Consider the following 27,005-nt stretch of genomic DNA (forward strand, 5'->3'; position numbering starts at 1 on the left):
AACAGTAGTTTTAGTTACATAAAATCCCTTTCTCTCTTATATTTCTCTCTGTTCAAAACCCTAATTCTGTGTATTCCGTTTGGGACTCGAATTTCCTCTCTCTCCCACAGACAACTCTGATCGTGCATCCTCTGTCGTACAATTTCGATCTCTCAACACCTCCATCCTCTCTACAGGTTGGCACTTCCTCCTGTTCCATTTCTCCGTCTGTCGTTAGATTTCTGCATTCGTGTTAATTCACCGCCTTCTATAGGGAATTCCTTTGGTTTTTCTGTTTATCTTTTTAATTTCGATTTTCGGAGTCTGCTGATTAGGAAATTGGGATCTTAATCGCGTCCAGTTTGCCCATCAATGTTTTTTTTTCTTTCCTGCTGTTTTTTTTTTCCGCGGATGTATTTATGATTTATCGGGCCCGATTAATTTTTGTGTCGACATTGTGAATTCAACGAAGTCTTGAAAAAATTTTCGATTTAGGATTCTGTTACTTTAAAATTGTGGCTAATTGTTGCATGTGTGATTCATTTTGCTAATTATTCTGTCTCAGGCAATATGCCGTTCTCTAAATTGGCTTATTAATGGTTAATACAAAGAGTGTTTTAAAGTATCAGTAGGTATGGAGTCAGTGCCATTTATATCCTCTGGGGCGTGATTGTTGTTTATAGCTTTTCAATGTTTTCTCAGGATATCATTTTCAGTTTTGATTTCCATGAAAAATACTTATGTTGAATCATGATACCTAATTGTGTTTTAGATTTTAATCGTTGAATGGGCGGTCAAGTTCAAGAATGATTGAACATTTTTGTATGACTTCTGTATCACTTGCATCCTCATCAGCGGCAAGTTTTTTTATCATTATAGTTATTACTTATTAGTATTATGTCATTATAATTATTTAGGGGAGTGGGGAACTTTTTAGTTTTCTGCTGGTAAATCTCTCTAGATAAAGCCTAAAAAGCAATGAAAATTAGTACTCGCCTTTGGAGGGTCTTTCACTCTTAGGCAACTAAATCATGACTAACAGCACCTAGTAGTTTCATAAAGTATTGTGCTGGTATGTACCTTTTGTTGTGAAAGCAAAAAGGGTTAGACTTCTGGTCCATGTTTTACATCTATTTTTATGTTAAATGAAAACATATGTTGTTGTGAGTATGAAATTCGAAAAGAGAATAGTCGCATTGAATGCCTAGCATGTGTATTGATTTGCTACATTCTGGGACTATGTACTCTTGCTTTTCTTCCTATCTTCCAACACTAATAATTGAAGTATCGTTAAAGTGAGCACACATTTTTCCTGTTTAATCCCCTATATTTTATGTTTGGCTAGACTTTCTCAATAATTGCCTTGTTACATCTAGAGTAGAGTTTTTATAATGTAGGATATGCTTGTAGCTGATTGTGTTTGTTTTTCCATAGACGTGAAACGATTTTTTTGACATCATGGTTGTGAAAGTTGGTGTAAGCTTGAAGGTACATGATAATCAGATAAGAGTTCTTGACATATTTTCCGACAATTGTTAAGTCATATTAACAGTTCGTATATAATCACCAGATGATGTGTGATGCAAGGTAGTCTCCCATTGTTTCTGCTTATATACGGGGAAGAGTGGGGTGTGTGAGAATTGGATTACCGAGACGTATCTTGCTTGTTCAATATATACTTCACTTCACCTCAAGTTGTCATTGGAAACTATCACAGGCAGTATTTTTTATTTTTCAATTATTGACGGAATACAATATTGTAATTGTTTCTGGATGATGACATGAGAAGATATTTGGAGTTTATGCAAATGTAAAGTGAAGGGTGAATCCTGGTGCGGTGGTACAATTGCTTTATTGCAACGTACTGGTTCTAACCAGGGAAGCAACTTTTTTTCTCAAGATGACCACGCCTCAAATGCAGGAGCCTTGTGTACATGGTGTGTCTTTTTGCTTGAATATTTAGCAATAAAAGAAGAAATTTGTTTGGTTTTGAGTTGCCAAGTGCTGGATGGTAGTTGATTTCTGAAGTAAATGGGCATAACATTCTTAACTTTTTTTAATCAATTGAAGCTTTGTACTAGCGTGGAAATAGAATCTTCTTCCGTGCAAATGATATTTTTTTTTCCGAAACTGAATTGTGAGCTTGGCAATCAGTACAATTTTATGTGCATCCTCTAGTGTGTACCAAGAAGTGGACCCTGTTAGTTGCTGTTGTTTTTCTCTTCCTTGTGGTTCACTTTTATGAGTTGTACTTTGGGAATGATACTTACAGCTATTACTTTTGTTGTAAATCAATTGTTATTGGACTGTCCAATAGGGAGGTGTTTGAAGGCCATGATTTGTATGGTGTGTATGTGGCTAAGAATTGCTCAACCAACTTCTTCAGGTGCTAGTTGGAGCATTTTCTCCATTTCAAGGTGCAGAGTATAGCTGTCATTTAAATGGCAGGAGGAAATTTTTTCGAGCTATGGGATATAGATGTATTTGTATTTTGCTTCTTTGGTGCAACCATACAAGTTCTTCGCATAGATCAAATAATTGCTAATCTGTTTCCTTGGGTTGCATACATGCTCATGTTTTATGCCGTTCTTTTATACTATTTGGTTTTAAACCTGTTATTGTTTGTACTGTGTGGTTACTAGTCTGAGTGTTCTTGTAATTCACTGGGTATTAAATGCTTATCTCAATAATTGCACAAATAAATTCTTTTTTTTTTCCAGAGAAATGTCTCCAGCATCCAGGTCTAAGTCCAAGGACAAAAAGGTTGGCAAGGATACACAGAAGGCATCTTCAAAGCTTTCTAGTACTCCTAATGCAAGTAGTGGTGTACCAGCCAGTGCATACAATCCACATTTAGGAACGTTTCATGCCCTTGAAACAGCGCCAACATCCTCTGCTTCACCTCTACATGCTAATGGTCGTTTCCGCAACATAGATGAAACAGAAGAGCCATATGGAAGCTCACTTGGAGCCGGGGCCGAATATGATTCTGTTTCCAACAATGATAGTTGGTCAGGGGAGTCAGAAGATCACAAAGAGAAACCTCCTGCCAGGCAGGAAGTAATACCAGGGGCTGATGGTGACAAGCGGGATAAAATCCGCCAGAAGAATGAGAAGAAGCATCAGCGCCAGAAGGAGAGGCGCACCCAAGAATTGCATGAGCGATGCAGTGGCTATCTCATGTCAAGAAAACTGGAAAAACTTGCTCAACAGCTTGTGTCAATGGGATTTCCTCACGAGCGTGCAACTATGGCGCTGATATTCAATGAGGGCAAAGTAGAGCAATCTATTGCTTGGATCCTTGAAGAAGGTGAAGAAGTTGATAAGCACCGGGATCATAATCTTGGTGGGGGTAATTTGAAAATTGATATATCAGAAGAGCTTTCCCAGATTGCAAATTTGGAGATGAAATACAAATGCACGAAGCAAGAGGTTGAAAGAGCTATCATTACATGTGAAGGTGATCTTGAGAAGGCAGAAGAGTACTTGAGAGCACTAAAGCAAGCACCTTCTGCTCCGATGAAGCCTGAAGAAAGTGGTGATCCTCCAACTCTTAGCAATGGTAAGGTTTCTGTAGCAGTTAGCCAGAGTGCAGTGAGGCTGCAACCAAAACCCAATTTACTTGCTACAATTCAGCAAAGAAGAGATGAAAAGGAAAACCATGTGAAAACAGCAGGTTTAGTTGGAGTATCCTCAGAACCAGGAAGTAAAAGTGTGCAACCTTTGAAGAGAATTCAACCAAAGTTGGAGTGGGCAAAACAACAGCAGATTGCCGTGCCTACTGAGAAAAGGTGGACAACTGCTGGATCAAATCCTTCTGCATCTTACTCTTTGGCATCATCTTTGCTGGTGTCACCTCCACCAGCCAATGCCGAAACTCGTTATGTGGCTGTTGCTAATGAATACAAAAACATTCAACCTGGAACAGTTAGGGAACCAGTTGTTATGATGCAGAGACCTCAATCTTTAAATACAAAGCAGGTTTTAGCCACCGGCATAAGTTCATCGCCTCCTGGATCGGCTGCAAGTTGGCATCCTACTAACAGCGTTGAAATTATGAAGTCCAGTGGGTTGATGCCTCATATTCCTACTTCAAGAAGCCTCAGTCCAGGCAATTTGAACTCTCATCAGTTGTATCAGCAACACCATTATCAAGAACAGCAACATTTTGTTCCTAGCAATGGGCCAGGAGATTTGCCTGGAGCTAGCCGAGGAAATGGTTTATGGAGTAGAACGGGTACATCCCCTACTCTTGCTCCTGCCTCCTCACTTGGACTATTCTCTGGGTTGGGTTCTACTGGTTCTTCAGGTGCCTCTTCTCCTATTGACTGGAGCACACCTGGCTCAATGGCGCATTTTGATTACACCAACATAGACTGGAGCTTGAATCCAGGAGCAGGGTTGTCTTCACAGGGTCCTAGTGGTTTGTGGCTAGGAACAGGAACCATGAGGAACAACACTCTCTTATATGATTCCAATGTTTCTGGAATGGCTGCCAAGATGACTATGAGATCGGTGCCTAATGGAAATAGAATACCGGTAGCAGGATTGCAAGATGGTGGAGCCTCTGCTGCTGAGGCTCCTGCATCTAGTTCCCGAGAGTGGACTTCACCATTTGAAGGGAAAGATCTTTTTAGTATACCAAGGCAGTTTGTTTCTTCTCCTTCTCTGTAGGGGTGGGTGGTTACAATTTCAGTGAATAATATGAAAAAGAACTGGGAAGTGCTTGGATTTGATCTTCTGTTGGTCCTTTTGATGCTTGTGAGCTGTTGATGTTCATTTTATCTTCATTCTTAATTTATCCCGCCGTTCTGCTTGAGAGGAATACCAGAAGCTTATAAATCATGACAATGGGGTAAAAGAAACTCTCTAAGGGGAGAGAAATTCTAGCTAGCACCATGAACAGTGAGGAATTTTACTTTCATTACATTTGTGAAGGGCTGACGCCATTCAAGATCCATTTGTGATATCCTGTCATGGATATGTTTCATAACTGGTCCATTCAAGCTACAATCACAATGTACTCTAAAAAGATGACGCTGCTACAATCACAAGAGTTCTATGCAGCAAGGCTCACTTTAATTTACAACAAAAGGCTACCAAAGTTACCAGCTAGTTGTCCAGTGGGCACCTGGGTGGGTTTAGAATCCGGGCTAGAATCACCAGGATTTGTGAGTCTGGTGTTCAGTGTTCACCCCATCCAACACTAGCAGCTTTTATCTCATCTGTTAATACCCAAAAGGTATAATTTGTAAGCTGAATAGAATAGGAAGTATATAAAGGTAGAATTTGTAAGATCAACGAATAGAATAGGAAGCGTAGACACATACAGACATATAGCATTTACTTCAATAGAAAATGAATGATATGATCATCTTACAATTTCACAAAATATTGAATCACTCAATTGGTTGGGATGAGCCACAAGTACTTGCAGAAGTAGGTTCCTTGTACCATTGATTTGATTCCCGAGTGATGAAGTTGGCCTCTGCAATTAGAAAAAGAAACATCAAGACATTATCAACAGAGAACATTATATTTTGAAGGGAGGATGGGCAATCTCATGCTATGCTGCTACCACAGTGAATAGAACCTTATATTTTCACAAATATATTTGATGATTCCCTTACAAACTACACTGGAAAGACTAATACAGAGATGTGAGATATCCGACGGAGATGTCTTTAAGTGCAAATTTTATCTTATATACCTGTATTGCCTGGAAAAAATCCAACTTAAGTGGGTTGTTCCCCTTCCACACTCCATATGGTAAGAACCACAAACTGTAACTCAACAAGCTACCATATGGTGATAAAGTTGCATGATTTAATAACTCCAATCATTTGATCATACTAGGGTTAATATATGTGTGTGTATCTTTAGATATACAGAATGCAAACTTTGTTATGAATGAATATCTACCCATTTTAATGATATTTACAGATTGGGCTTATTGAGGAAATTAGGAGCCAGTCATTGTTGTTTTGTAGCTTACCTGACAAAAATACATCGCGGTAGTCTTCTTCATCATATAAAAACTGTGGAGGATCCGGGGACCCAATCCCAACAATAGTGCTTCCGCTGTAAAGAAAGATTATCGACAAAATGCAATTATTATGAAATAGACTAGAATAAACAAGCATGCATGTTTTTGCCACACTGACAAACACTTCAGATCATGAACATTCCATTTGGTTTCTGGGATTTGCATAAAGAGCCAACCACTCTCAAATGGTAAAGTGCATCTCTATAAAATTAGATGTATAAGAATATGAATAATAAAACTTTCACATTTATTACGGCTTATCAAGAGAATTTGAGCTCTTTCTAACTTTACATGCAAAATGCCATTTGGTCAAGAATGAAAGAGCATCATAGCAAGAGGACAAAAATTAATGTCCGACAGTATACTGCGCTAGAAATTAAGTAGTAGTTGGTGTCCAAGTATTTGTACCTCCCAGACATGAGAACAGCATCATATTGTCCACGGCTAGCTGCAATTACGCGCTGTTTCAATCTTTTAAGAGAAGGGAGAACCTCAAATGCAGGACGCTCTGCAAGAATGCATATGGGAGAAAGAAAAAACTACTAAAAAAATTGCAATTTTTCACTCAAAGAAACTATGAATCTTCAGACTTCCACAAGTCTGAACCAAATGGGAGTTCGGGTCTCCGCTTGCCAATTCCATTCTAGGTATTTCAGAAAGTTCCAACACTCCTCCAACTATCATCAAGTCAAACAATGAAAAATCTGAGTACTAGCCCAAAAGTCATTCTGATGTATAAAGCCTAGAGCTCTAAATGAACAATCCATCCTAACTCCAATTATTTTTTCAATCTATGCATCTAATTCCAAATAGGAGCAGGCCAGTTACTCAAGCTTAGAAAAATGTATAAGGGGAGAAACCAAGGCAAGGACAATATAACAACATGACAAAGCATGGTGGAGTAATCTTCAGGAATCCATACCCAAATCATTGATACAAACAGCCTGAGATATTCCATTCCGTGAGATCTTTTCCAACAGCGTCAAAGGATCAACGTCACTAGTTTGATCCAACCGAAGGTGCTGCAAAATCATAATTCTCCTAGCAAGTTTATATGCCGAGTACGCGAGTACGCCAAACAAATGAAAATGTAACTTGTTCACTTTTAGGACTGAATTACCTTGTAAACTTCAGCAGTAGAGCAAGCTTCCGGGGGCTTTATAAGAACCATTGGAATGTCTGCAGGTAAAGGTGAGGGAATATTTTGAACAACCTGAACATATTAGAGAAAGAATAAGCAAGTTTTGAAAGGAATAATAATATGTTGGAACACATGCACTTGTAGGCTTGTGTTTAAGTGTTTGTATCAGGACTCCGGAGTATCAGCTGGCTCTCAAGACAAATACATAAATAATAATTTCTTTAAGTAACCCATATTGTTAACAACAACAGCATATGGTTCATTTTTCTGTTTGAGACATGATAACCTCGCATATAAGGGGACCAAAAAGGTCAGATGAAGAAGACCACCTTATCTACAAGAAAAACCTTACAACCAGAAAGTAAAAGGTTCTCAAAATACATATATTTCCATTTAATGGTTTAACCACTTAACAATTTTAATGTTGCGTAACCTGGTTTTATACATAGTTTTGAAGTCAATAAGACAATAACACTTTGCAACACAATTTGTATGATGACAAATGTGAGCATAAAGGACTTAAATACCTAAGTCAATGGGAAAAAAGACATACCTCGCCTCGTCCAGTACAATAAGCTGCTCCATTAGAGAAAAAGAAGGGAATATCAGAACCTATCTCACTTGACCATTCTTGGAGGTCCTCCTCAGCAGCTATACAATCATTGAACTGATTTGCTGCCCATAGAGCAGTTGCAGCATTACTGCTTCCACCACCAAGCCCAGCCCCAGTGGGAACCTTCTTATCTAGATGAATCTAACAACAAATTTTCAGAAGCAGAATAATTACCAGATAGTCCACAAATATAGAAAACAGATGTTCATATTATGTAAATTTGCAAAACGTTACGAGCAATTTCTTACCCAAAAGAATTTCTCACTGCCAGTTTTCTTCCTGTAAAGATTCAGTGCTTTAATTATCTGCAAACAAGAAGTCACAAGACGCCATATCCAGATTACCTAAACCACTCAAAAAGAAAAGAAAATCAAAGGATAAGACAATGTAATATTTTTCCTACCAAATTCCTTTCATCAAGGGGGACTCCAGCAACATTGGTTGACAAACGATCTTTGCTTTTTAATGGAGATAAAGAGAATTTGATTATGTCCCCAAGACTAATCACCTGGAAGCTCAAACAGTGTCAAAATGTGGCATTTGGGGACTAATAGAAGTTATAAATTGTGATTGCACTGGGGGGAGTGACTATTAATCAAGAAACCTCCTCATCAGTTTCGATTGCAAAAACATGAGTGTTCAAGCAGCACTAGATTTTAATTTGGATGGACTTACATGAAAGAGAGATGCCAAATCATGATAACCATCTTCTCTTTTGCTGGTTATTCTCAAGAAAACATTAATCTACAGCACATAAAATCCCCAAGTCAACAAACATCGGCAAACATTGAATACCAAGGAATTAAAATCAAAGCAACAGAAATATTACCTTGCAAGGTGAGAACAGAGTGAGCCTTGAAAGGGGTGCCTGCTTGTCCACTTCGTCTGCCAAATTGTTTATCCTTTCTTCAGGATCATACGCTATCTAACCTCATCAACCATTAAAAATCATCAAAAAGAATGAAATAATATCGATAAAAAAACAACCCCCATAAAACTATCTATGCAACTTGAAGCAACATAGAGACCGATGCTTAAATTCAAAGCATGGTAGAAAAGTAGAACCTCAAATTGTCTTTGGGTGGCTTTCACAACTGGGGTTCTTCGAGTTTGAAGTTTCAGATCAAAAGAACAAGACCCATGTGGCCTGAATGAAGAGAGACTGCTTCGAGTGAAAGAATTGCTCGAAGGTAGGACGAGATGGTAATTGCAGAAAAACTGAGAAGCCGCCATGGCTGCTGCACTGGGTATTGCAGCTACAGTCAGTGCATTTAATTAAAACAAATTGAATCTCAAACGGCTTGCTCCGTCAATTTGTCTGAAGTCTGTACATTATTACCAGTCGCGAATAAACAGGAAAAAAAGAAAAGGAATCAATTTTTTGGCATAAATTTCCTTTCCTTGCTTGTCCTCTTCGCGGTAGGTAGGTGACTACTGACTACCAGAGAATGTGGAAAACGGGGAGTATTAATTCAAAAAAGATAATAAAAAAATTTATAATAATGGATGTTCAATTGGATCTTTTGACTGGACCCATGGAAGGAGTTCATCGTTTCTCTCTTTTTTCCATAAAAAAATATGTTTTCATGAGGACTATTTGCACCCCATACTTGACTAAGCACACTCCATTCTAAATAAACCCCAGCCTAAAACATAATATTTATGAGTACACCCCAATATTAGTTTTTTTCTAAATTTATCAATCTACACCTCATAATTTCAGCCGTTGGATCTTACCAACGGCTGAGATTAAAGAATTTTTATAAAAAAATAAAATAAAATAAGGGGTAATTGTTGCTTTGAAATTGATGGTGCTAAGCGAAACCTGAAAAGGGTCCTTGTTGTGGTCGAGTGAAAGAAGCAGAGGGACTCGGAGCTTGGAGGTCACGCATGGACGAGAGGACTGTAAGGTCCTTCACCTTCTGCTTAGTCCATGCTTTGAAGAAAGTGCACTCAAGAGGCATAGTGCACTGCGATGTAAAAGGGAATAATGTGTTGGTGGGTTCATGTTGGGGCTCCGCGAAGCTCGCGGATTTCGGCTCGACTATGCGGATCGGAGAGCAATTTGAGCGACGTGTGGCTGTACAAACATAGAGATGGTCACCGGAAAATCGGCGTGGGTTTCAAAGCTGTCTTCGTCAAAGCTGTTGTGGATCTCCGGAGAAGAAGAATTAGTATGATTTTAGGGCTGAAAAAGGTAGGGTCAATTGGGTGTCATTAGATTGAGTTTTTTTTAAGTTTTTGGGGTGTACTTAGTTAACTCGGGGTGTAAATAGTCTTCATCTTTCATTATTCGTTTCTGTCGTTCATTTTATTTTTTCATTATCTCAAAAATAATCTATTCGTTTTCGTTATTCATTTAATATGATAGTATGATACATTCAAAAAACTAATATTTCATTCTCTGGTTTATCCCAAAAATAATTTATTCGTTTACATCATTCATTTCATTTTTTATTCTCTCTTATCCAAAAATTACGTCATTCATTTCATTTTTTATTCTCTCTTCTATCCCAAAAATAGTGTATTCGCAAATGAGTCATTGGTTGAGTGGTAACGACTTTGCATGTCCCTGACTGAGGTCATGGGTTCTAGTCTCACCTCCTCCGAATATTTACAAGGAGGTGTGTGGGCTTCGTCTGTCCCTACGTGGGTTTGATAGTTTGCCCCTGCGTAGGCTTGATTTGTGACTCCTGCGTGGGGCCTGTTGACACCTGTACTTTCATAGGCTTGATCTGGTGGTGTGTCGTATATTGTGTTTGTACTTGTACTCAAAAAAAATACGTGGGTTTGATAGTGCGTAGGCTTGATTTGTGACTCCTGCGTGGGGCCTGTTGACACCTGTACTTTCATAGGCTTGATCTGGTGGTGTGTCGTATATTGTGTTTGTACTTGTACTCAAAAAAAATACGTGGGTTTGATAGTTTGCCCCTGCGTAGGCTTGATTTGTGACTCCTGCGTGGGGCCTGTTGACACCTGTACTTTCATAGGCTTGATCTGGTGGTGTGTCGTATATTGTGTTTGTACTTGTACTCAAAAAAAAAAAAATTGTGTATTCGTTTACATCATTTATTTTAACATCGTACATTCATAAACTACTATTTCATTCTCTTTTATCCCTTTATCCCAAAATAATGTATTGATTTATGTCACATTTCATTTTTTATTACCTATTTTTGGGATTTTTATTATCTCTTTTATCCCAAAAATAGTGTATTTATTTATTTATCTATTTAATTTATATCTGTTGCTGCTACTCAAAATCATGTTTATTTTTTATTTTTTATTTTTATCTTCTTCGCTCACTACGTTCTCTCTCAACCACCCACTGCCACACTATTATCTCTCCCCTTACTGCAATGACATTGGCCTTACATTTCTCAAGAACAAAGAGCTGATCATCAATCTCATGGTTCGGCAACTTTTAACGTAACATGGTAATTATGATTGAAACAGAGAAAGAAACACATTGTTCCAACACAACTGCAACACAAAAAAATAACCTAAACTTACAGACTCACTACATCATGTGAAAGCTGCCCACCCAGAAATCCCCAAAGCCTCACATTGTTCACAAAATATGAAGAAAAAGCTTCTAACAACTCACAAGAAAAATGAGTTATTGAGGCTCCAGGAGGATATCAAAGATTAAAGATGACTCATGAACAGGTTTTAGGGCAGCACCATTTCAAATTTTAATGTTCAAGCCACCAATTTACTAGTCGTAACTGCCAACGTCTTCCCCAAGAAGAGCTTCTACAGGGTCCGTTGGCAGGGATTGATTCTTAACATGCCCGCCCCAGTGCCCAAACAAACCCGAGCCAAGCAAAAGATCTGGACGGGAAAGGTCTATCTGACTGGGAGCTTCTTTCTTTTCAATATTGCAACCTACATAAAACACACAGGATTTTCAGTTAATGAAATACTAAAAATCCATCATGGAAGTTAATGCAATGTAGGTTTTCCTCACCTGGCATGTTTTCAATTGAATGGGGTTCATCCAATGAGCTTCCATCGACAGGAGTGTTCTCACTAAATATAGATGCAGCAGAATGACCTAAAGAAGAGTTTGGGTCATGACGCGCTTCCCATACAGTCTTGCCAGGATTCATAGGTGAATCATCGACCACGTCACCAGGAAAATCATAAATAACTGAATTTTGCTGGTGTGAAGACATTGTTGAGCTTTTCAAAGTTTGTGATTGATAAAGTACAGCTTCTAACATACCGCTGCTTCGTGCGGATATACACTCCGATTTAGTCTTCTCAGTCGGAGGCGATTGGATTAAAGTATCAACAGACTCTAGCGAAGGCAGTGGGGAAGCAGGAGTGCCCCAGCTATCTTGTTGAGTTTCTGAATATTGGAGTGAAGGGAGCTCCAACTTCGTAGCCCCACATGTGGGCTCAGAAGAAGAAGAAATGCCATTTAAAAGGGCATGGCTACCAGAAAAAGCATCCAGTGGCATCTGGTCCCAGGTTTCGAAACCAGGATCATATGAAGAGGACGAATGAAAGGGGTCAGCAATCTTCTCAGAATCATAGTCCACGTATTGGTTATACAACGGGGGACCACCACTAAAACTACCTTCCAATACTGGAAATAGAGCTTCTGACTCTCGCAGTCGTTTTCGAGGATGCAATGTCGGCAACATAAAGCTGTAACTATGGGATGAACCTACACTTTGTTTAAGGACATTGCCTGCTGGAAAATCAAGAAGCGTCGGCGAATAAGATAATAGACTCTGATTGAGTTCTAAATTTTTGAATCTTACATCTGGAATCTCCAAATTGTCTGCTTGGATGAGATCCGGGTCATGGCTGTCTCCAACTGTCAATCTTCCCATGTTTTGACCTTCTTGATTCCCATTTAATAGTTGGAGGCTCACATCGGCAGGATAAATTGGTAGACCAGCACGTTGTAATCTCTTGATTCTCGTATTCCAAAAGTTCTTTATTTCATTGTCTGTACGTCCAGGAAACTGCAAGAGATAAGACTTCAACAAAACTATGAAAACAAGTTCAAAAAAGGAGAGAAAGATAGGACAATGGATATTAAGCTTGAAAAATGATGTCATTTTGAATCGCCAGTAAACTATATCAGAGAAGCAGTCTACTGTACTATCCGGCTATCTATCACGGCAATTGTAACTTGTCTTGCTTGACAGCTCAGTTAACATCACATAAGAGCTGCCATGTGTTCAGTCTATCACATGTCAAACTTGTCTTCCTCATCCTATACAGAGTCTAGAGTCCCGGAAAGAGTAAGACAGTTCTGCTTCTCTGTTCCTGTTTGCACTTCCAAATGGAAATAGATCCTAGAAAATAACGTTGTTAGTTCCATGGTTGTCTGAACACTATACAAAGTAACTGTATAGTTGGGAGTGTCTATACCATTAACTCCAAGAGAAAATGGCTTGCAAGATTTCACAAGTTTGAAGGCTTATTAAAAATATCCCACTCCTCAACCTCCCTCCTACTCAGCCTGGGCCCTATAGATTGAGAAAAGAATGCTGAATTATCCATCAAAACCAATGATGTTTTAATTAATAATCAACTGTTTTTCAGTAATCATATTAAGCAAAGCCCTAAGCTGGAGTTTGCAAATTTCTTTCTTTCCTTTTTTCCCCCAAAAAAATGGTCCATCAGCTATGCTAAAAGAAGATAGTCCATAAAGAAAAAATTTGTAAGCAGGAAACAAAAGATTCAATGGTCTGGTTTATGATAGAAATGTTCGGAGTGCTAAAAGCCTAAAATGCTGTGGATTAAAAGAATGGAGACAGACAAGGAACCAAAATTCTTTTTCCCGAACCCAAAGGTAAAATATTAGCTCCAAACTCCGAAATCATAATAGAAATGTCAATGTTCAACAATATCACCTAAGGTTCCCCAAGACTAAGAGGGAGCAAAAATGGAAGACCAAAGCATGATGGTTAAATTGAGATGTCAATGTGTTGATAGCATATTGTGCCTCGGAGACTCAACCTAATATTAGATATAAGACTCGACCTAATATTAGTCTTCTTCCTTTTCAACGGTTCCAGTATTCTTATAAACTCTCTGCACCATGAGAAAGGCACATATTTCAATTTTCATATGAGATCAACAAGAAGTATAACATGCTAATTTATTAGTATTAAACACCAAGTTATATACACAACTCAAAAGAACCATGGAAACAATAAGAGGCAAGAAGTATTAAGAATTTTTCATATCCACATGTACATGTGCGAGTGTATAAGTCTTTTATCATTTATATGATTAGTTAGAGCTGTGATTCTGGGAGTTGACATAGTATCTATCTACAGAGGAAAAAACATATTAAATGTTAGACCTTTGAAACTTAATGGTGTGTTAAGATTATACTCAGACAATAGAGAATCTTAAAGAATATTAAGTTTATATGGAATCCAATACGTGGCCTTCTAGTCGATACTCTTTTCACCATACAAACCCCATGTAAGGCTGTACTCTACGTTAATCCTGTGTCCTTACCACTTTTACTGATTCACTTTTTTACCACCATATACTAAAATTTCTCAACTCTTTCACATCAGAGCATCGGATCTCTATGCTTTATTTTTGCAACCATCTAAAAAAATATCCTCTAATCTTATCTTCGATGATAGGTAAATTAAAGTATTGCTTCTTGCCATATCCTTCCTAGTGTTTTCGGACATCCACGCAACATTCTCATTTCTGCTATACTTATTTTTAGAGCCAGATGTCTATCAGAAACCCGACATTGCATAATGCCATACAATATGACATTGCACAATCTATAGCGAACCGATAGAATTAATCCTTTATGACAAACTGATATGATCCAGTTCATGATTTTTTTCAGGTCCATAAATTGCAAGTATTCGGTTGGACGCATGTAATTGTAAATGCAACTATGGCCATGGTAGAAGAGATACATACATCCATTTCAAATTTGATAAAGAAATACTGAATAGAGCAACAAACCTCTGCAGCCATTCGGGCCCATTTGTTTCCTATCTTGGCATGGAGTTTAATAATGCGCCGCTCTTCGTCTGGAGTGAAAGTACCCTTCTTCAGATCAGGTCTTAGGTGATTTGCCCATCGAAGGCGGCAGCTTTTCCCACATCGCAAAAGTCCCGAGTGCTTTTGTACGGCATTCCAGTTCCCCTCACCATGCTTATTGACATAGGCCACCAGAATTGCATCTTCTGCAGATGTCCATGGCCCTTTCTTTAAAGCTACATCTCCGAGTGGGTTTCCTCCCATGCTGGCTTCTTCAACCAATGAAGATTCACGATGACCCTTTCTCATTTTCTTGCCCTCGCTCTCACTCTTCATGCTAACTCTTCATGCTATTATCTATTTGAATTCACCTGAGAAGTAAAAGAAAAATCACATTCTCCAACAACAACAACAAAAAGAACAATTCCAATTCCAATTCAAAGGAAATCATCAAAATCTCTTCAAATTTCAAAATCTGTTATCTCACAGCAACCAGTAAATACGAATGTAAAACCATTTGAAACAAATTAGCAGATCAAAAACAGATACATGTACATGAACATGTGATCAATAAGAATAAGTAAAGGAAGTATACAGTAACAATGAAATTAGAATTTTACCTGATTTGAATGGAAGAGTGGAGAGGTGGCAGTCTTGAAAAACCTTATCAGACGCTCATTTCAAATCAATAATAGAATTACAGAAATGTAATTGAAAATTTGCAAAAAAATGTCCAAATAACACGGGCGATCTAAGTTTTGAGTGTAAAAAATCAGATGTTCAAATTCAGAACTGATAACAACAACAACTCCAATTGAATGAAATTAGAACTTGATGCAATTTAAGATTTGTCAACAAAGAACAGAATTAAGAGGCAAAGATGCCAGATCCACCCATCACAACGAATTACAAAAAAAAACAACAAAATTGGGAAAAACACAGGAAAGGAATCTTCAAATTCTAATCCTAGCCAAAATTGGGAAAAACCCAGCAAAAAAATCTTTAAATTCTAATCCTAGCCATAATCAGTGAAAAAGAAGAACATGGTCTCAACATAGAGCCTCAAGCTAGAGATGAAGGAAAGATAAAGATACACTTGGGTACTAAAAAAGAAAGAGAGAGAGGGTAGAGAGAGAGCTGAGCTGATTAGTAATTCAAGGTCGAGAGAAGTAATTATGAGCTAAAGCAGATTATATTAAAGAGGAGAATCAATCTATGGTTAATCAAAGATGTAAAGAGATGGCAAGAGGAGAGCAAAAGTAGGGGAGAGAGAAGATTTTATCAAGCTCCAATTCTCTATTTTTTCAATTTTAGTAAAAAAAAATTTAGTTTTCAATACAAAATATCTACCAATCTCAGCTTGGGGCTTTGAAAAAGGGCTTCTTCCCAAACAGAAATGTAGGAAAAAAAAAAAAAAAAACAAAATCAGAGAAGAGAGATGGAGAAAATGGGGAATTTATTTATTTATTTATGGGAAACAATGACTGAATCAAATGCATGAGTTGACTCAATAGTAGTACACACAGATTGGGCCCCACCCAATCTGACTTTGAGAAATTAAATTTTATACTATATCAATCAATCAATCACATATCTAAGTTTTTGTCTTTGAAAATGGAAATCTTAATCATTGAATTCACACAAACAAAACCAAACCAAACCATATTATTGGACACTTGATTGATGCTGACCCATCCATAAACTTAATTAGCATATTAATTAATCTCTCTAATTATGAAACTGGTCATTCCATTACTAATTTTGTTTCATTGTTGTCAATTATTTTGATCACAATATCATCTCCTTATTACCATATTTTTTTACTGCATTTTTTTATTTCCACATAAAAAAAATGAGTACAACTATTAGGGCATTGATGTTCACACAATATTTATACAAATTGAGTTGATAAGAGTGATATTGTTATTAATAATCATAGATTTAGGGAATAGATTAGCTCAGTGTTTATCATTGATGTGATTTATACCAAAACACTTATTTCAACGCTCAAATTTTTTGAAATAAAATATAGACGTTATGTTCAAAAGTAAATAATATATAAGTAATAAAAATAAATAAATAAAACCAATTAAATCTTTTTTAAAACTCAAAAAAGGTTTGGTTTCAAGATTTGTCCAGATATTATTTTTCTTTTCTTTTCTTTTACAAAAAATAAGTAAATAATAAGAAAACGCCAACCTTATTTGTTGTCATACCATCCAATCAAACAATCCCCTGAAAATGGGTAATTTTTTCGGCTGTTCTTATTCTACTCACTGTGGAAAGGGGGAAAAAATCCATCATACATTGCAAACATGCTGTTAATCGTCAGGGAATCAGCATCAGAACACTAAAATCTGGCAGGTCTCATTACATTGCTTCCCTGATTACTGAAATTATTACAACAAAGCTGCATGCTTTCCTACTTCCAGCAAAACCTTCCAAATATTGGCAAGCATCAGACATTTGTGAATATAGAAATATTTATTTGTGCCAGTCGTTTAGATCCCAGATGTGGGTGCTCTTAAGAGTAAGAGTTTATTTACTTGTGCCAGGAGCTTGAACCCGCACAACTCTTCTCTTGATTTGCTTTGCCAAAGCTGCACATTGGATCAGAATGTTGCGCATCAGTGCCATGATCCTGCCAAACGTTTATATACACAGAGAAAGCTTTAGTCATAAATTTTCTCATCAACGCAAGATGCAAAGATATGATTTTATTAGAACGTTCATAAACACTGATCCCAGCAAAAAATTAATCGCACCATCTGTACCTTAAAACTCCTCACAATTTGGTGATCGAACTTCAAAAGAAGTAATTTTTTGGAGTTTCTGGCAGAAGCCAACCCATTACACAAAAGGAAAGTCCTGACATGCATATATGCATAGATCACCCCAGTTTGTATGCTCAAGATTGTTGCACCTAAACAATGCCAGAGACTTCAAGTGAGCTAAATTCTTGTGTCATTTCAATTATTTTCTCCAATCACTAGTCTAGATGAGTAAATACAACTCTGAAATTGAAGCACTAAGCGGACAAATGAGATGATGAAGCGCCAATTCTATAACAGAAAACCTTTGGCCTAGAATTGTTCTTCATCCTAACCATATACCTTCATCTGGATCATCAACAGACTTTGAGGAGCAGGATCAAAATGAGTCCTCCACCCAACCAAGAATATCTGAAAGTTGAGTTCCAGTCTAGATAAAACGAGGGATCAGGGAGCATAGAAAAAAGTTACAACTCAAAATACGGCATTGGACCCATTAGCCAATAATTTATAATTGTACAAGATCGACTTGTTTGGCTCATTTTCACCCATCTCTGAGATATCAAACCAGTTAATTGGTTCTTATGGAGATTGAAACCTTTAAAACCAGACTTCATTACCCATCATCCTTTGGAACTGTTTCCCATGGACCCATTGACATTTATATGCACAACATCTCGGGTCAAGGAAATGTAGTTGGGCAAAACATTACTGAAGCTTGAAAGAAAAGGCATGGTATTTTCCTTCTAAAAGTGTATCAATCAACCATTGCTTTAAAATCATTACCAGATGTTTAATATCTGTTGGGATGACGTTGTGTTGACTCATTTTTTGAGGCTCGTACTGCAAGGATAAAAAATAATAATTCAGGCATTGAAAGACAGCAGAGAGGTTCAAACATTTCAAGTATGAGCTAAACGTAGATGCTAATATATTTACCACTAGATTCAAGAGCAGAACATTCTTGAAAACAGGTAGCTGTGACAGCCCTGCACAGTATCAAGTAAAGGGGCTGTTTGGCACGCATCTTCAACTGGACGATTCATCCATTTTATCAATATAGTTTCAGCAACAATAGACACCTGATGCTGCAGTACTGCTGCACCCAGAGGTCCAACCAAATTTAGCCTTGTTGCAGCTGAAATAGCATCCCTCATTGTGATAAACATGAAAGCTCTTTGAGAAGTTTCTGTATCCATGCCTACAAGTCCACAAATAAGCCCAAAAACAAGAGCGTGGTGAAAACACGCACCCCTAAGTGCATCCCTCATGGTTTTAAGAGTTGGGATTTCTGTATACACGGCTGCAGCCACTCTCATGAGTGCTGATCCCTGAGCAATTGATGCCTTTCGACTCACTTCATTAGTTAGAGTTGCATCAAGCCTCCTGTCGAGATTCTTCCAGGTTTCCAAATTAGGGCACACCATAGCAGAATGCACAAATGGAAGGAGTAAGCTCCCAGTATTTTCCAACACATGTACCAAATAAGTTCTAAGATCTTCAGGATCAGATATTATGCGGGACTGAATTGCTGCCTCCAGGCCAAAAGAATGAGCGAATCCACCAGTTGGAAGAATGGAATCAAGCAACTGCCATTGGCTCCACTGTAAAGGAGCAGAAGCAGTCCTCTTGCTTTCTTGGCTTGTGTCCATTCCATCCTCCATCGGGGCAGTTCTCTTGCTCCCCTCTTTCATTTCCATCTGATCCTCCATTTGAACAATCCAAGCACTCTAGCATTTATGATAAATTTCAAAAAAGAATAATGAGCATTGTGTACACCGAGCAACAAAAGAAGCTTAAGCTGATTAAAAAGATAACCTCTAATCAGTCAACATGTGATGTGTCCAACTTTAATTCGGACGATATCAGCTTAGGACCTTATCTCCAATGCCATACAAACACCATTATCTACCCAAAAGCAGAAAGCTTAACCTAATTGGAAAGTTGAAACCTAATTATGCAAAATAGCGCACTAACCTGAGTAAGAACTAAGCAGTTGCATCAAAATTTTGATTTTTCATGGAAGTGGTTTCGAGACTTGGGAAGAGTAAGGTTCCAACCCTTGTTTGCAAACATAACATGGGTGCTTGATAAGGTTTCGCGCCAAACCCAATTTGACAAACCACTCACCCAAATTGGAAGATTCGCGAGGGTTCCTTACAAGAGTGAGAAACTAACAAAAACGACCCCAGCACTTCCATTAAGGTGAACCCTTCTGCCAAACAAGGTTTTCAACCTCGAAAAACTCCCCCAGCATTTCCCAACCTTCCTCCCAATCAGGCAAATGGATTTGACTATTGTTTGGACCTTAGACTTGAGTTCAACTCATTAACCCAGCCCCAAAAGCAACCACAAAAAAAAAATTTGAAAAACAAGCATAAGAAAGAACACCTTGAATTGAAGACTAATTAGTTACCCGATTCAGAATAACAAATGAAGGATAGAATCAGCTCTGGGATTCCATGATCTGTTCCTCGCCAATTTAAGTGCTGCAGAAACTAATTAGTAACTGGAAAAAGAAGTTGAAATTTATCAAACATAAACAATTAAATTTGGATTTCACATTTGTATCAATTAGTACATCCAATGAACATGGTTTTGATATAGATTTTTCCTCTTCACAAAAGCAAAGCAAAGATTAAGAATAAATCACTAATGTGAATAATTTGAGGAAAATTACAGGCATACCGGTGAGGCGGTAACAGAGAAGGAGACGGAGACGAGCTACGGAGAAGAGGGATGGGTTTCGATTCAGAAAGGGAAGCAAGTCATCGTTGAACAATACCACCAAATGTCCAATCATACGGTCCAACTTCTCGATGAATATATAATTTTTTCCACAAAGATTTATTTTATACAGGACCCATACACTAATAAAAAAATTTGCACTATAACCCCCCTCAACTATTATATTTCTTTTGAATATGCATTGGGTCATTGCTGTCAATGGAGAACAAGATCGCTATGGGCCCATATGGTGTTTCCAAATCCATTTTTACATGTGACAGTGAATGAGAAGCCCAGTTATGATATACGACAGTCGGGATCGGTCACGAATGTATTGGGCCGATCCCTTCTTCTGGGCCGGCCCACAAAAACTTAGTAACTGATTAATTAAAAATTGGTCTGTGGTCACTGGTCAGTCCCCGGCCTGTGGATTATTGGAGAAGGTGGAGAGAAAAATGAGATTTCTAACGTTCGCGAAGGCTGTACGGAGCCGAAGCAGAAGGCAGTTATGGCCGCTCCATAACTTCCTTTGTCGCTCATTCTCTTCGCAATCGGAAGCGTGCGTATGTTTACGCATCTTTTTGTTTGTTGCGCCCTAAACATGTTTAATTAGTTAATCAGTGTAATGTATTTTGTTTATCTGACAGATCTTCGTTCGGCATTGCCTTCGATATCGATGGGGTCATTATCCGTGGTCACTCTCTTATCGGTGGATCTCCGCAAGCGCTCAGAAGATTATGCGACCACACTGGTACTCATTCGGTTGTCGTTTCTAGGACTGTAGTGGAAGAACAAGTTTTAGTCCAATTGAGAAATCTAACTATGTTTCTAGTTCAATTATTCTGCTTCTTGCTTGCTTTTGATTGTAAACTATTGCTGCAACGAATGATAGACGATGACTCTCCCTTTTCTGTGGCAGGTGCTTTGAAGATTCCTTTTATTTTCCTGACAAATGGTTTGTCACTTTTATTATCTTGAGTTGTTTTGTTCAATTTTTCATGGTTTTTTGTTATATTGAAGCTGGAGTTTAGTGAAGTATTGTTTCAGATCAAGGATGGAGAAATTGTCGAGCAAAAGTAGTAGGATTTTCTAGTGTGCTTGAATTTTTACCAAACTATTTGAAGGTTATCAGTGATGTTTCCTTAAGCTTTTTTAGCTGCTACCTTGTTAATTTCCGAGTGTAATTACAAATTGTTTTTAATATAGGAATTGCAACCATCATGTCAAATGTGGCTTTCAACTATGTTGGTGGTTGGCCATTCTATGTAATGTTCCAAAGTTGCCTGTTTCTTTTAACTTTAGGCTCCCATTCATCTGAGCAAGGAAATTTTATTTTTCTTTTATTTTTTCCAACTTTCGGTTTTAAAAATCTAATTTGCATTCATGATTTTTGTTGAACAATTTGGTTATCTGAAATTTTTCATATCAACAGGTGGTGGTTTTCAAGAATCTAAACGAGCTCTGGAATTAAGTCAACTTCTGGGCATTAATGTTTCACCGTTACAGGTAATACCATGAAGGTGAACCCTAGAGTTTTCATATACCAAATGCATTTCTGTGGTTGGGAATTTTAGCAGGAAAAATAATCACAAGAATTCCATGTCAAAGCTAATAATATTTGACTGCTGAATTCCTTAGTTCTTCTTACCTGTTAAATTGGATTTATCTCCTGCTTTGATCCACTCTTTAATTTGACTTTTAATGCAGGTTCTGCAGGGTCATTCCCCTTTCAAACAGCTGGTGAAGCGGTATGCATTAACATTTTTTTTGATGATATGCTTTTAGCTGTTTTCAAGTTTACATGTACACTTGGTCTGAAGCCGAATGTTATAGAAGCACTTTATAGCATATGAGTGCATTGTAGCGTTCTCTCGTATTGAATTTCTAGAAATAACTCTATTAATGCAATATAGGAATTGCAATACTTGATCTTAATTTCTTTTCCCACTTCAGACTGTTCGGTGTTGAAGTATATGTTGTCTTATCACATCTTTACCTTTTACAATTGTCTTGGTGCAGATATGAGAATGAACTCATTGTTGCTTTGGGCAAAGGGGAACCTGCTGCTGTGATGTCTGAATATGGATTTAAGTAAGCTTTCTAAGCAATGTGTAATTTCAAGTTTTCAACCCTTGAAAGATTCTGAATCTCCAATTTGACCAATGGTTCTATTTTCCGACTGAATGGATGTTGTGCTTATCGATTTTTATCTTCAGAAATGTTCTTTCTATAGACGAGTATGCCTCCTACTTTGATGACATTGATCCACTGGCTCAGTATAAGAAATGGACAGTGAAGGTGACTGCTGATGGGAATGAGCCTTTTAAGGAGATGACTCCAAGAAACGATGTTTGCTCACTGAGAGTTCAGGCAGCATTTGTTGTTAGTGACCCTGTTGACTGGAGCAGAGACATCCAGGTGGCCTAAGTTCTCTACCTTGTCTATTTATATGAACTTCGTATATGTGTGTATTTATTAAATGAACTTGAGTTATTGGTGAACCACCTCGTCATTTAGCCACAAGCTATGACCAGCGGCAGCTAGCTTGAAACTTTCTTCAGGATTAATGACTTAAAACTACAATTTTGACTTCCATTTGTGTTGGTGCTTCAATTTTGTCAATTGTAAGGCACTATGACTTTTGAGTGGAACGTTTATTGTTGGATGCATCATGCATTCATGCTACTTAAGGTCTTAATTGCTTCACTAAACTGACAATAAGGTGGTATCACCCTGTAGACCTTGCTATTAGAGACAAAAAAAATTAAAATCTAGCCGTTGCTTACGGAAGTGAAGAAATTGATCTGTTGATCTATGCGGCTATGCCTCTCACTTGCCCAGGAGCTGAAGAAACAAAAACAGGGCCATCATTGCTTTTATCTGGTCAAAGTTTCTGGTGCAAGGATCATATCTTTTGAGGCAATGCTAAACTCTTATTACTTTGGGGGGACATTTGAAGTGCTGTTGATGGTTCCAGCAAGTTTTCTTAAATGTCAGGTTCTTGTAGATGAGAACTTCTAAAGTTTTTCTAAATTGGCTGATGATGGATATCTTTCTTAGGTTCTTTGTGACATTTTAAGAACTGGAGGTCTTCCTGGAAGGGGAATCGGACAACAACCTGATCTCTATTTTGCAAATGATGACCTCGAATACCAAGTAACTTTTGAATTGTGATGTGAACTTCTGCAGTTCATTGTTGTCTTACTTCATGACTTTAAATAAAACTATAGTCTGTGACTCCACTATATACTGATGAAATGCCGCTAAAGGTAGGCGTCTTTTCCTTCTGAACGTCTTGGTATGGGAGCTTTCAGAATTGCATTAGAGTCCATCTTCAACAGGTAAGACCAGAGAACATACAAGGAGTAGATGCTAAGTAATTTTACAATGACACATGTCTCATTAAATTTTTTTCAGCATGGAATCATATATATGCTCAAAATTATCTTATGGGTCTCTTTGGATGGGCTACAGTGACCACTCTCTAAAATGAGTCTCAGGCTGCAGCATTCATTGAAAAGATGGCCCATTTTTATAACAAAATAAACAAAAAAACTAATGAGACACAGTTCATGAGTTTGGTACAGAAAACTATCATGATGTTGCTCTGGCCTGTAGTTGTAAAAGGCACAACTTGTGCTATTTTGTAATGTCTTGAGTTATTCTGACACTGACAGTCTAAATATGCAGAATTCACCCCAAAGCTCTGAAGTATACATCTTTTGGGAAGCCAAATCCATTTGTATTTGAGAATGCTGCAAATGTGCTAAAACAGCTAGCATCATCCATCCATTGTATTCCTCATGCAATGGATAATGCAAATGCCGGGAGTCATCATTTCAAAAGGCTATATATGATAGGTGATAATCCTGCAGTTGACATCAAAGGTGCACGGCAGGTTTGTCTCTTTAGCTCTACAAATAATACTTCATCTATGAACCAGGCATTGCCTTATGCTAACTTGAAAATGTTCTAGATTTATGAATCAAATGAAATTTATGATTTAATGGCTGGAAGATTCACTAATTGTTCAATTGACTTTCATGCTTACATTCAGGCTGGAGCTCCCTGGTTTTCTATATTGACAAGGACGGGAGTATTCAAGGGACAGGAAAATCACGCAGAGTATCCTGCAGATCTGGTAAGACTATAGTATCTGATAAACTTCTCAAGAACTGGTAGTGCAAATCTTATTCTAGCTATATGTGTTTTCATTACAAGAAGCACCCAGCCTACAAAAGTTTTCATTCGTATCCTCCCCCTGCCCCTCAAGAAAAATGTTCATTGGTTGGTGTGAAAAGCATCAACTGATGTAGTTTTTGATATTGCATAGTATCCTTGGATTAACGATCATCAACCTTAGGTTCTACCGGCAGTTTTAGGATGCTCTAAGGAAGCATTTTTGGTGGACAGATTTTGGATCTCCATTATTACACTGTAGACACTTGGTTAATAACTTTTTTTATGGCAGGTATCGGTGATAAATCAGTATGACAAATTGCACTGAATTGACAATTTTGTGGCCTTTGCAGGTTGTTGACACCGTTCAAGATGCCGTTGACTATATTCTGAGAGAAGAGTGCACTGGTCAGACCCTTTGATATGTGTCGGGTAAATTGTCTTTCATATTCCAGTATGCTGGGTAATGCATGACCAAACCAAAGATAGGCATGTCTTATTAAGGGAAAGCTTTTGGATGTCATCTAATCAACCACCCTGTTCTTTGTTAGATTTACGGAGCCAGCTCTAGAAGATAATTCATTATTCAACTGGCATTACCTTATGATAATTGCTATAAATTAGAAAGGGATGGTGTTGAGACTTGAGAGTACAATAACATGTACACTTTCATCGTCCGTTAGGCCATGCTTATGTGGGGAATGTTGCACTGTGAATTCTGCCGCCCCATTTTATTTGACTAGACTCTGTGGCTTATCTCCAGCATGATTCTTCCATAGTTCCATGTATGAAAGATATCAGTAGACCGGACACTTGTCGAGGAAGCAAAATCCACAAATCATTTGATGTTATGCATCGCATCCTTTGATCTGGCTTATGGCATCTGGCTCAGAGGTAGGATTTTCTGCTTACATTAAGTAAAATATTTTCCGCATCATCGGTGTAGCATTTTATAAGTATATAGATATCATAGATGTAGAAGAGTTGGTGTCATAAGTCTCAAGTCATGACATGCACATAATGTTTGATGTCAAAGCATCTGTTTTTGTCTTTTTGATGTTCACCATCTTACCAACAATAAAATTCATATTCGCAACTCCTTGCTTGTTGAAGCCAGGAAGATTCTTGATGGGGGTTTCTAATTGGGTGTGGATGGGCTATTTAACTGGGCTTCCGTTAGTTTGACTGGCATTTTGGAATTAGGGCTTGATGAGCTGTCTAACTGGGGTTTGAAGGAGTATTTAACTGGGCTTGCTTTGGTTGGCAACATTTAAGTTTATGGGCCAACGAATTGGCTCATGGCCACCTCTTATCTCATGGGCTAGCTTCCAAGGACTATATATTAATTTAATTCCTTGCAATGGTTAAGATGTTTTGAAGACAAGTTTGAGGGTACACAAATGTTCGAGACTTGTCTTGGGTTGATAGCATATATAGTTGGAAAACATGGTTTGTTTTGGTTTGTGAACTATTGCTGTGTTTGAACCTTGAGGTTGTTGTGAGGGTAAATGAGAGGTGGTTCGATTGGTAATCGACTGTGTTAGGCATGTGTGTGACTAAAGTCCGATTCCAATGAGAAACATATTTTCTTAGTGATATTAAAAAATTTTTAAAAAAAAGAGTCGTGAAAGTCAAAAGTATATCTTCTCTTGTCCATCTAGAAACAAAGCTCCTCCATTTTTCACGTTTTCTTTGTTTTGTTTGTCTTTGTCATATAAGAGTCGCAACCGCTCCGGCACCTTATTAATGGAAATAAATAAATGATATAAAAGTTGGTGTTGATGGGTAGTTAATTAATAATTATAAGTAAATAAGCGCAGTACCATTGAATGCAGAATTTATTATGATGGAGCTAAGAAACTAACACAAGGAGGTTTCAAAATATTTAATTTAATTGTTTTCATCCAACTTCTTAGAAATTGCCAACCCACACCAACCACGTGCGGTTTTTTTTTTATATCAGTCAAAGAAGTATTAAAAATAAATATAATGTAAAAATAAAATACTAAACTCTCTTACTTCGCCACAATTTTCTGTTGTTTTTAATTTTACTTAAATGATTATTTTAGTTATGGAAGCTTTCCATGCTGAAGACCATTAGACCAAGATTCCACCAAGAGTTAATAACAAGTAGACAAAGAAAAATTATATATTAGGGACCATGACAATCATAAAATCATTAATTAGTGCTAATTACTTCTTTAAAAATAGTAAAGCGGCCCAGCATTTTTTTTTATTTTACAGGTGGTACTTAAACGCCTTGATAGAAGAAGATGAACAATTAATCCCACTATTAAGCGTTCTCCAACCGGTGTGCATCAAAAGGATTTGTGAACTTTTTGAAAAATCAAAAATATATTGTATTTTGTATAACGAATTTAATAATATATTGTTTTAGATTATTGGATATAAATACAAAATATTAAATATTTTCATCAGAATTTGATTTTTTTGTTTTGTTGTCGGCGCTCGTACTCTCGTGGATCCAATTAGGTTTTATATCCACATCACATCATTCAATACAGCAATATATACATCAACACGTGTCTATAAAAAATAGGAAAA

General features: G+C 37.5%; 5 protein-coding genes across 22 annotated transcripts; 2 read left to right on the forward strand and 3 right to left on the reverse strand.

Moving 5' to 3' along the window:
* Window positions 1-18: 18 nt before the first annotated feature.
* Window positions 19-4,720, forward strand: LOC120011574. Of its 2 annotated transcripts, XM_038862732.1 has the most exons (3): window positions 21-176; window positions 1,769-1,916; window positions 2,700-4,720. In XM_038862732.1, exon 3 carries the CDS (start codon window positions 2,704-2,706, stop codon window positions 4,651-4,653), a length of 1,950 nt encoding a protein of 649 aa, XP_038718660.1. In that variant the 5' UTR covers window positions 21-176; window positions 1,769-1,916; window positions 2,700-2,703; the 3' UTR covers window positions 4,654-4,720. The 2 variants fall into 2 exon arrangements, with proteins under 2 accessions (XP_038718652.1, XP_038718660.1); XM_038862724.1 differs by lacking the exon at window positions 1,769-1,916 and having other exon boundaries at window positions 19-176.
* Window positions 4,721-4,881: 161 nt separating this feature from the next.
* On the reverse strand, window positions 4,882-9,324 carry LOC120011588 (4-diphosphocytidyl-2-C-methyl-D-erythritol kinase, chloroplastic/chromoplastic-like). Its single transcript, XM_038862742.1, has 12 exons — window positions 8,845-9,324; window positions 8,609-8,704; window positions 8,455-8,523; window positions 8,183-8,287; window positions 8,028-8,084; window positions 7,720-7,920; window positions 7,146-7,238; window positions 6,948-7,047; window positions 6,434-6,533; window positions 5,975-6,060; window positions 5,360-5,467; window positions 4,882-5,204 (listed from the first exon to the last, which is right to left on the reverse strand). The coding sequence occupies exons 1-11, from the start codon at window positions 9,010-9,012 to the stop codon at window positions 5,379-5,381; spliced, it is 1,164 nt and encodes a 387-aa protein (XP_038718670.1). The 5' UTR covers window positions 9,013-9,324; the 3' UTR covers window positions 4,882-5,204; window positions 5,360-5,378.
* A 1,850-nt stretch (window positions 9,325-11,174) lies between these two features.
* LOC119983104 (transcription factor GAMYB-like) lies at window positions 11,175-16,154 on the reverse strand. Of its 3 annotated transcripts, none has more exons than XM_038826774.1 (4): window positions 15,384-16,154; window positions 14,746-15,134; window positions 11,750-12,758; window positions 11,175-11,667 (listed from the first exon to the last, which is right to left on the reverse strand). In XM_038826774.1, exons 2-4 carry the CDS (start codon window positions 15,097-15,099, stop codon window positions 11,498-11,500), a joined length of 1,533 nt encoding a protein of 510 aa, XP_038682702.1. In that variant the 5' UTR covers window positions 15,100-15,134; window positions 15,384-16,154; the 3' UTR covers window positions 11,175-11,497. The 3 variants fall into 3 exon arrangements, with proteins under 3 accessions (XP_038682702.1, XP_038682711.1, XP_038682719.1); XM_038826783.1 differs by lacking the exon at window positions 15,384-16,154 and adding an exon at window positions 13,171-13,268 and having other exon boundaries at window positions 11,750-13,094; window positions 14,746-14,883; XM_038826791.1 differs by lacking the exon at window positions 15,384-16,154 and having other exon boundaries at window positions 11,750-13,094; window positions 14,746-14,883.
* A 954-nt stretch (window positions 16,155-17,108) lies between these two features.
* On the reverse strand, window positions 17,109-20,367 carry LOC119983144 (urease accessory protein F-like). 13 transcript variants are annotated; one of them, XM_038826915.1, is made up of 6 exons: window positions 19,951-20,330; window positions 18,474-19,264; window positions 18,321-18,377; window positions 17,877-17,964; window positions 17,538-17,686; window positions 17,109-17,404 (listed from the first exon to the last, which is right to left on the reverse strand). In XM_038826915.1, exon 2 carries the CDS (start codon window positions 19,244-19,246, stop codon window positions 18,482-18,484), a length of 765 nt encoding a protein of 254 aa, XP_038682843.1. In that variant the 5' UTR covers window positions 19,247-19,264; window positions 19,951-20,330; the 3' UTR covers window positions 17,109-17,404; window positions 17,538-17,686; window positions 17,877-17,964; window positions 18,321-18,377; window positions 18,474-18,481. The 13 variants fall into 13 exon arrangements, with proteins under 13 accessions (XP_038682843.1, XP_038682766.1, XP_038682815.1 ...); XM_038826838.1 differs by having other exon boundaries at window positions 17,538-18,377; window positions 19,951-20,023; window positions 20,223-20,367; XM_038826887.1 differs by having other exon boundaries at window positions 17,538-18,377; window positions 19,926-20,023; window positions 20,223-20,367.
* A 318-nt stretch (window positions 20,368-20,685) lies between these two features.
* On the forward strand, window positions 20,686-25,541 carry LOC119983122 (uncharacterized protein YKR070W). Of its 3 annotated transcripts, none has more exons than XM_038826819.1 (13): window positions 20,686-20,820; window positions 20,909-21,012; window positions 21,181-21,216; window positions 21,694-21,767; window positions 21,969-22,009; window positions 22,281-22,352; window positions 22,478-22,679; window positions 23,322-23,417; window positions 23,535-23,602; window positions 23,952-24,159; window positions 24,319-24,402; window positions 24,794-24,872; window positions 25,204-25,541. In XM_038826819.1, exons 1-12 carry the CDS (start codon window positions 20,717-20,719, stop codon window positions 24,860-24,862), a joined length of 1,158 nt encoding a protein of 385 aa, XP_038682747.1. In that variant the 5' UTR covers window positions 20,686-20,716; the 3' UTR covers window positions 24,863-24,872; window positions 25,204-25,541. The 3 variants fall into 3 exon arrangements, with proteins under 3 accessions (XP_038682747.1, XP_038682740.1, XP_038682732.1); XM_038826812.1 differs by lacking the exon at window positions 25,204-25,541 and adding an exon at window positions 24,992-25,202; XM_038826804.1 differs by lacking the exon at window positions 25,204-25,541 and having other exon boundaries at window positions 24,794-25,202.
* The last annotated feature ends 1,464 nt before the right edge of the window (window positions 25,542-27,005 follow it).

This window comes from Tripterygium wilfordii, chromosome 2 (genome assembly GCF_013401445.1).
Source record: "Tripterygium wilfordii isolate XIE 37 chromosome 2, ASM1340144v1, whole genome shotgun sequence".
Lineage (NCBI taxonomy): Eukaryota > Viridiplantae > Streptophyta > Magnoliopsida > Celastrales > Celastraceae > Tripterygium > Tripterygium wilfordii.

Bases quoted from the DNA above. Each gene is read 5' to 3' on its own strand.
- LOC120011574 (XM_038862724.1), top strand. From the start codon at position 2,704: ATGTCTCCAGCATCCAGGTCTAAGTCCAAGGACAAAAAGGTTGGCAAG.
- LOC120011588 (XM_038862742.1), bottom strand. From the start codon at position 9,012: ATGGCGGCTTCTCAGTTTTTCTGCAATTACCATCTCGTCCTACCTTCG. The intron at 8,524-8,608 runs GTAATATTTCTG...TATGTGCTGTAG, and splicing joins CTCTGTTCTCACCTTGCAAG to ATTAATGTTTTCTTGAGAAT. The intron at 5,468-5,974 runs GTAAGCTACAAA...TTCTAATTGCAG, and splicing joins CCGCGATGTATTTTTGTCAG to AGGCCAACTTCATCACTCGG.
- LOC119983104 (XM_038826774.1), bottom strand. From the start codon at position 15,099: ATGAAGAGTGAGAGCGAGGGCAAGAAAATGAGAAAGGGTCATCGTGAA. The intron at 12,759-14,745 runs GTTTGTTGCTCT...TATCTCTTGCAG, and splicing joins GGGCCCGAATGGCTGCAGAG to TTTCCTGGACGTACAGACAA. The intron at 11,668-11,749 runs GTGAGGAAAACC...TGTTTTATGTAG, and splicing joins TTCAATTGAAAACATGCCAG to GTTGCAATATTGAAAAGAAA.
- LOC119983144 (XM_038826838.1), bottom strand. From the start codon at position 19,246: ATGGAGGATCAGATGGAAATGAAAGAGGGGAGCAAGAGAACTGCCCCG.
- LOC119983122 (XM_038826819.1), top strand. From the start codon at position 20,717: ATGAGATTTCTAACGTTCGCGAAGGCTGTACGGAGCCGAAGCAGAAGG. The intron at 22,680-23,321 runs GTGGCCTAAGTT...TATCTTTCTTAG, and splicing joins ACTGGAGCAGAGACATCCAG to GTTCTTTGTGACATTTTAAG. The intron at 24,403-24,793 runs GTAAGACTATAG...TGGCCTTTGCAG, and splicing joins CAGAGTATCCTGCAGATCTG to GTTGTTGACACCGTTCAAGA.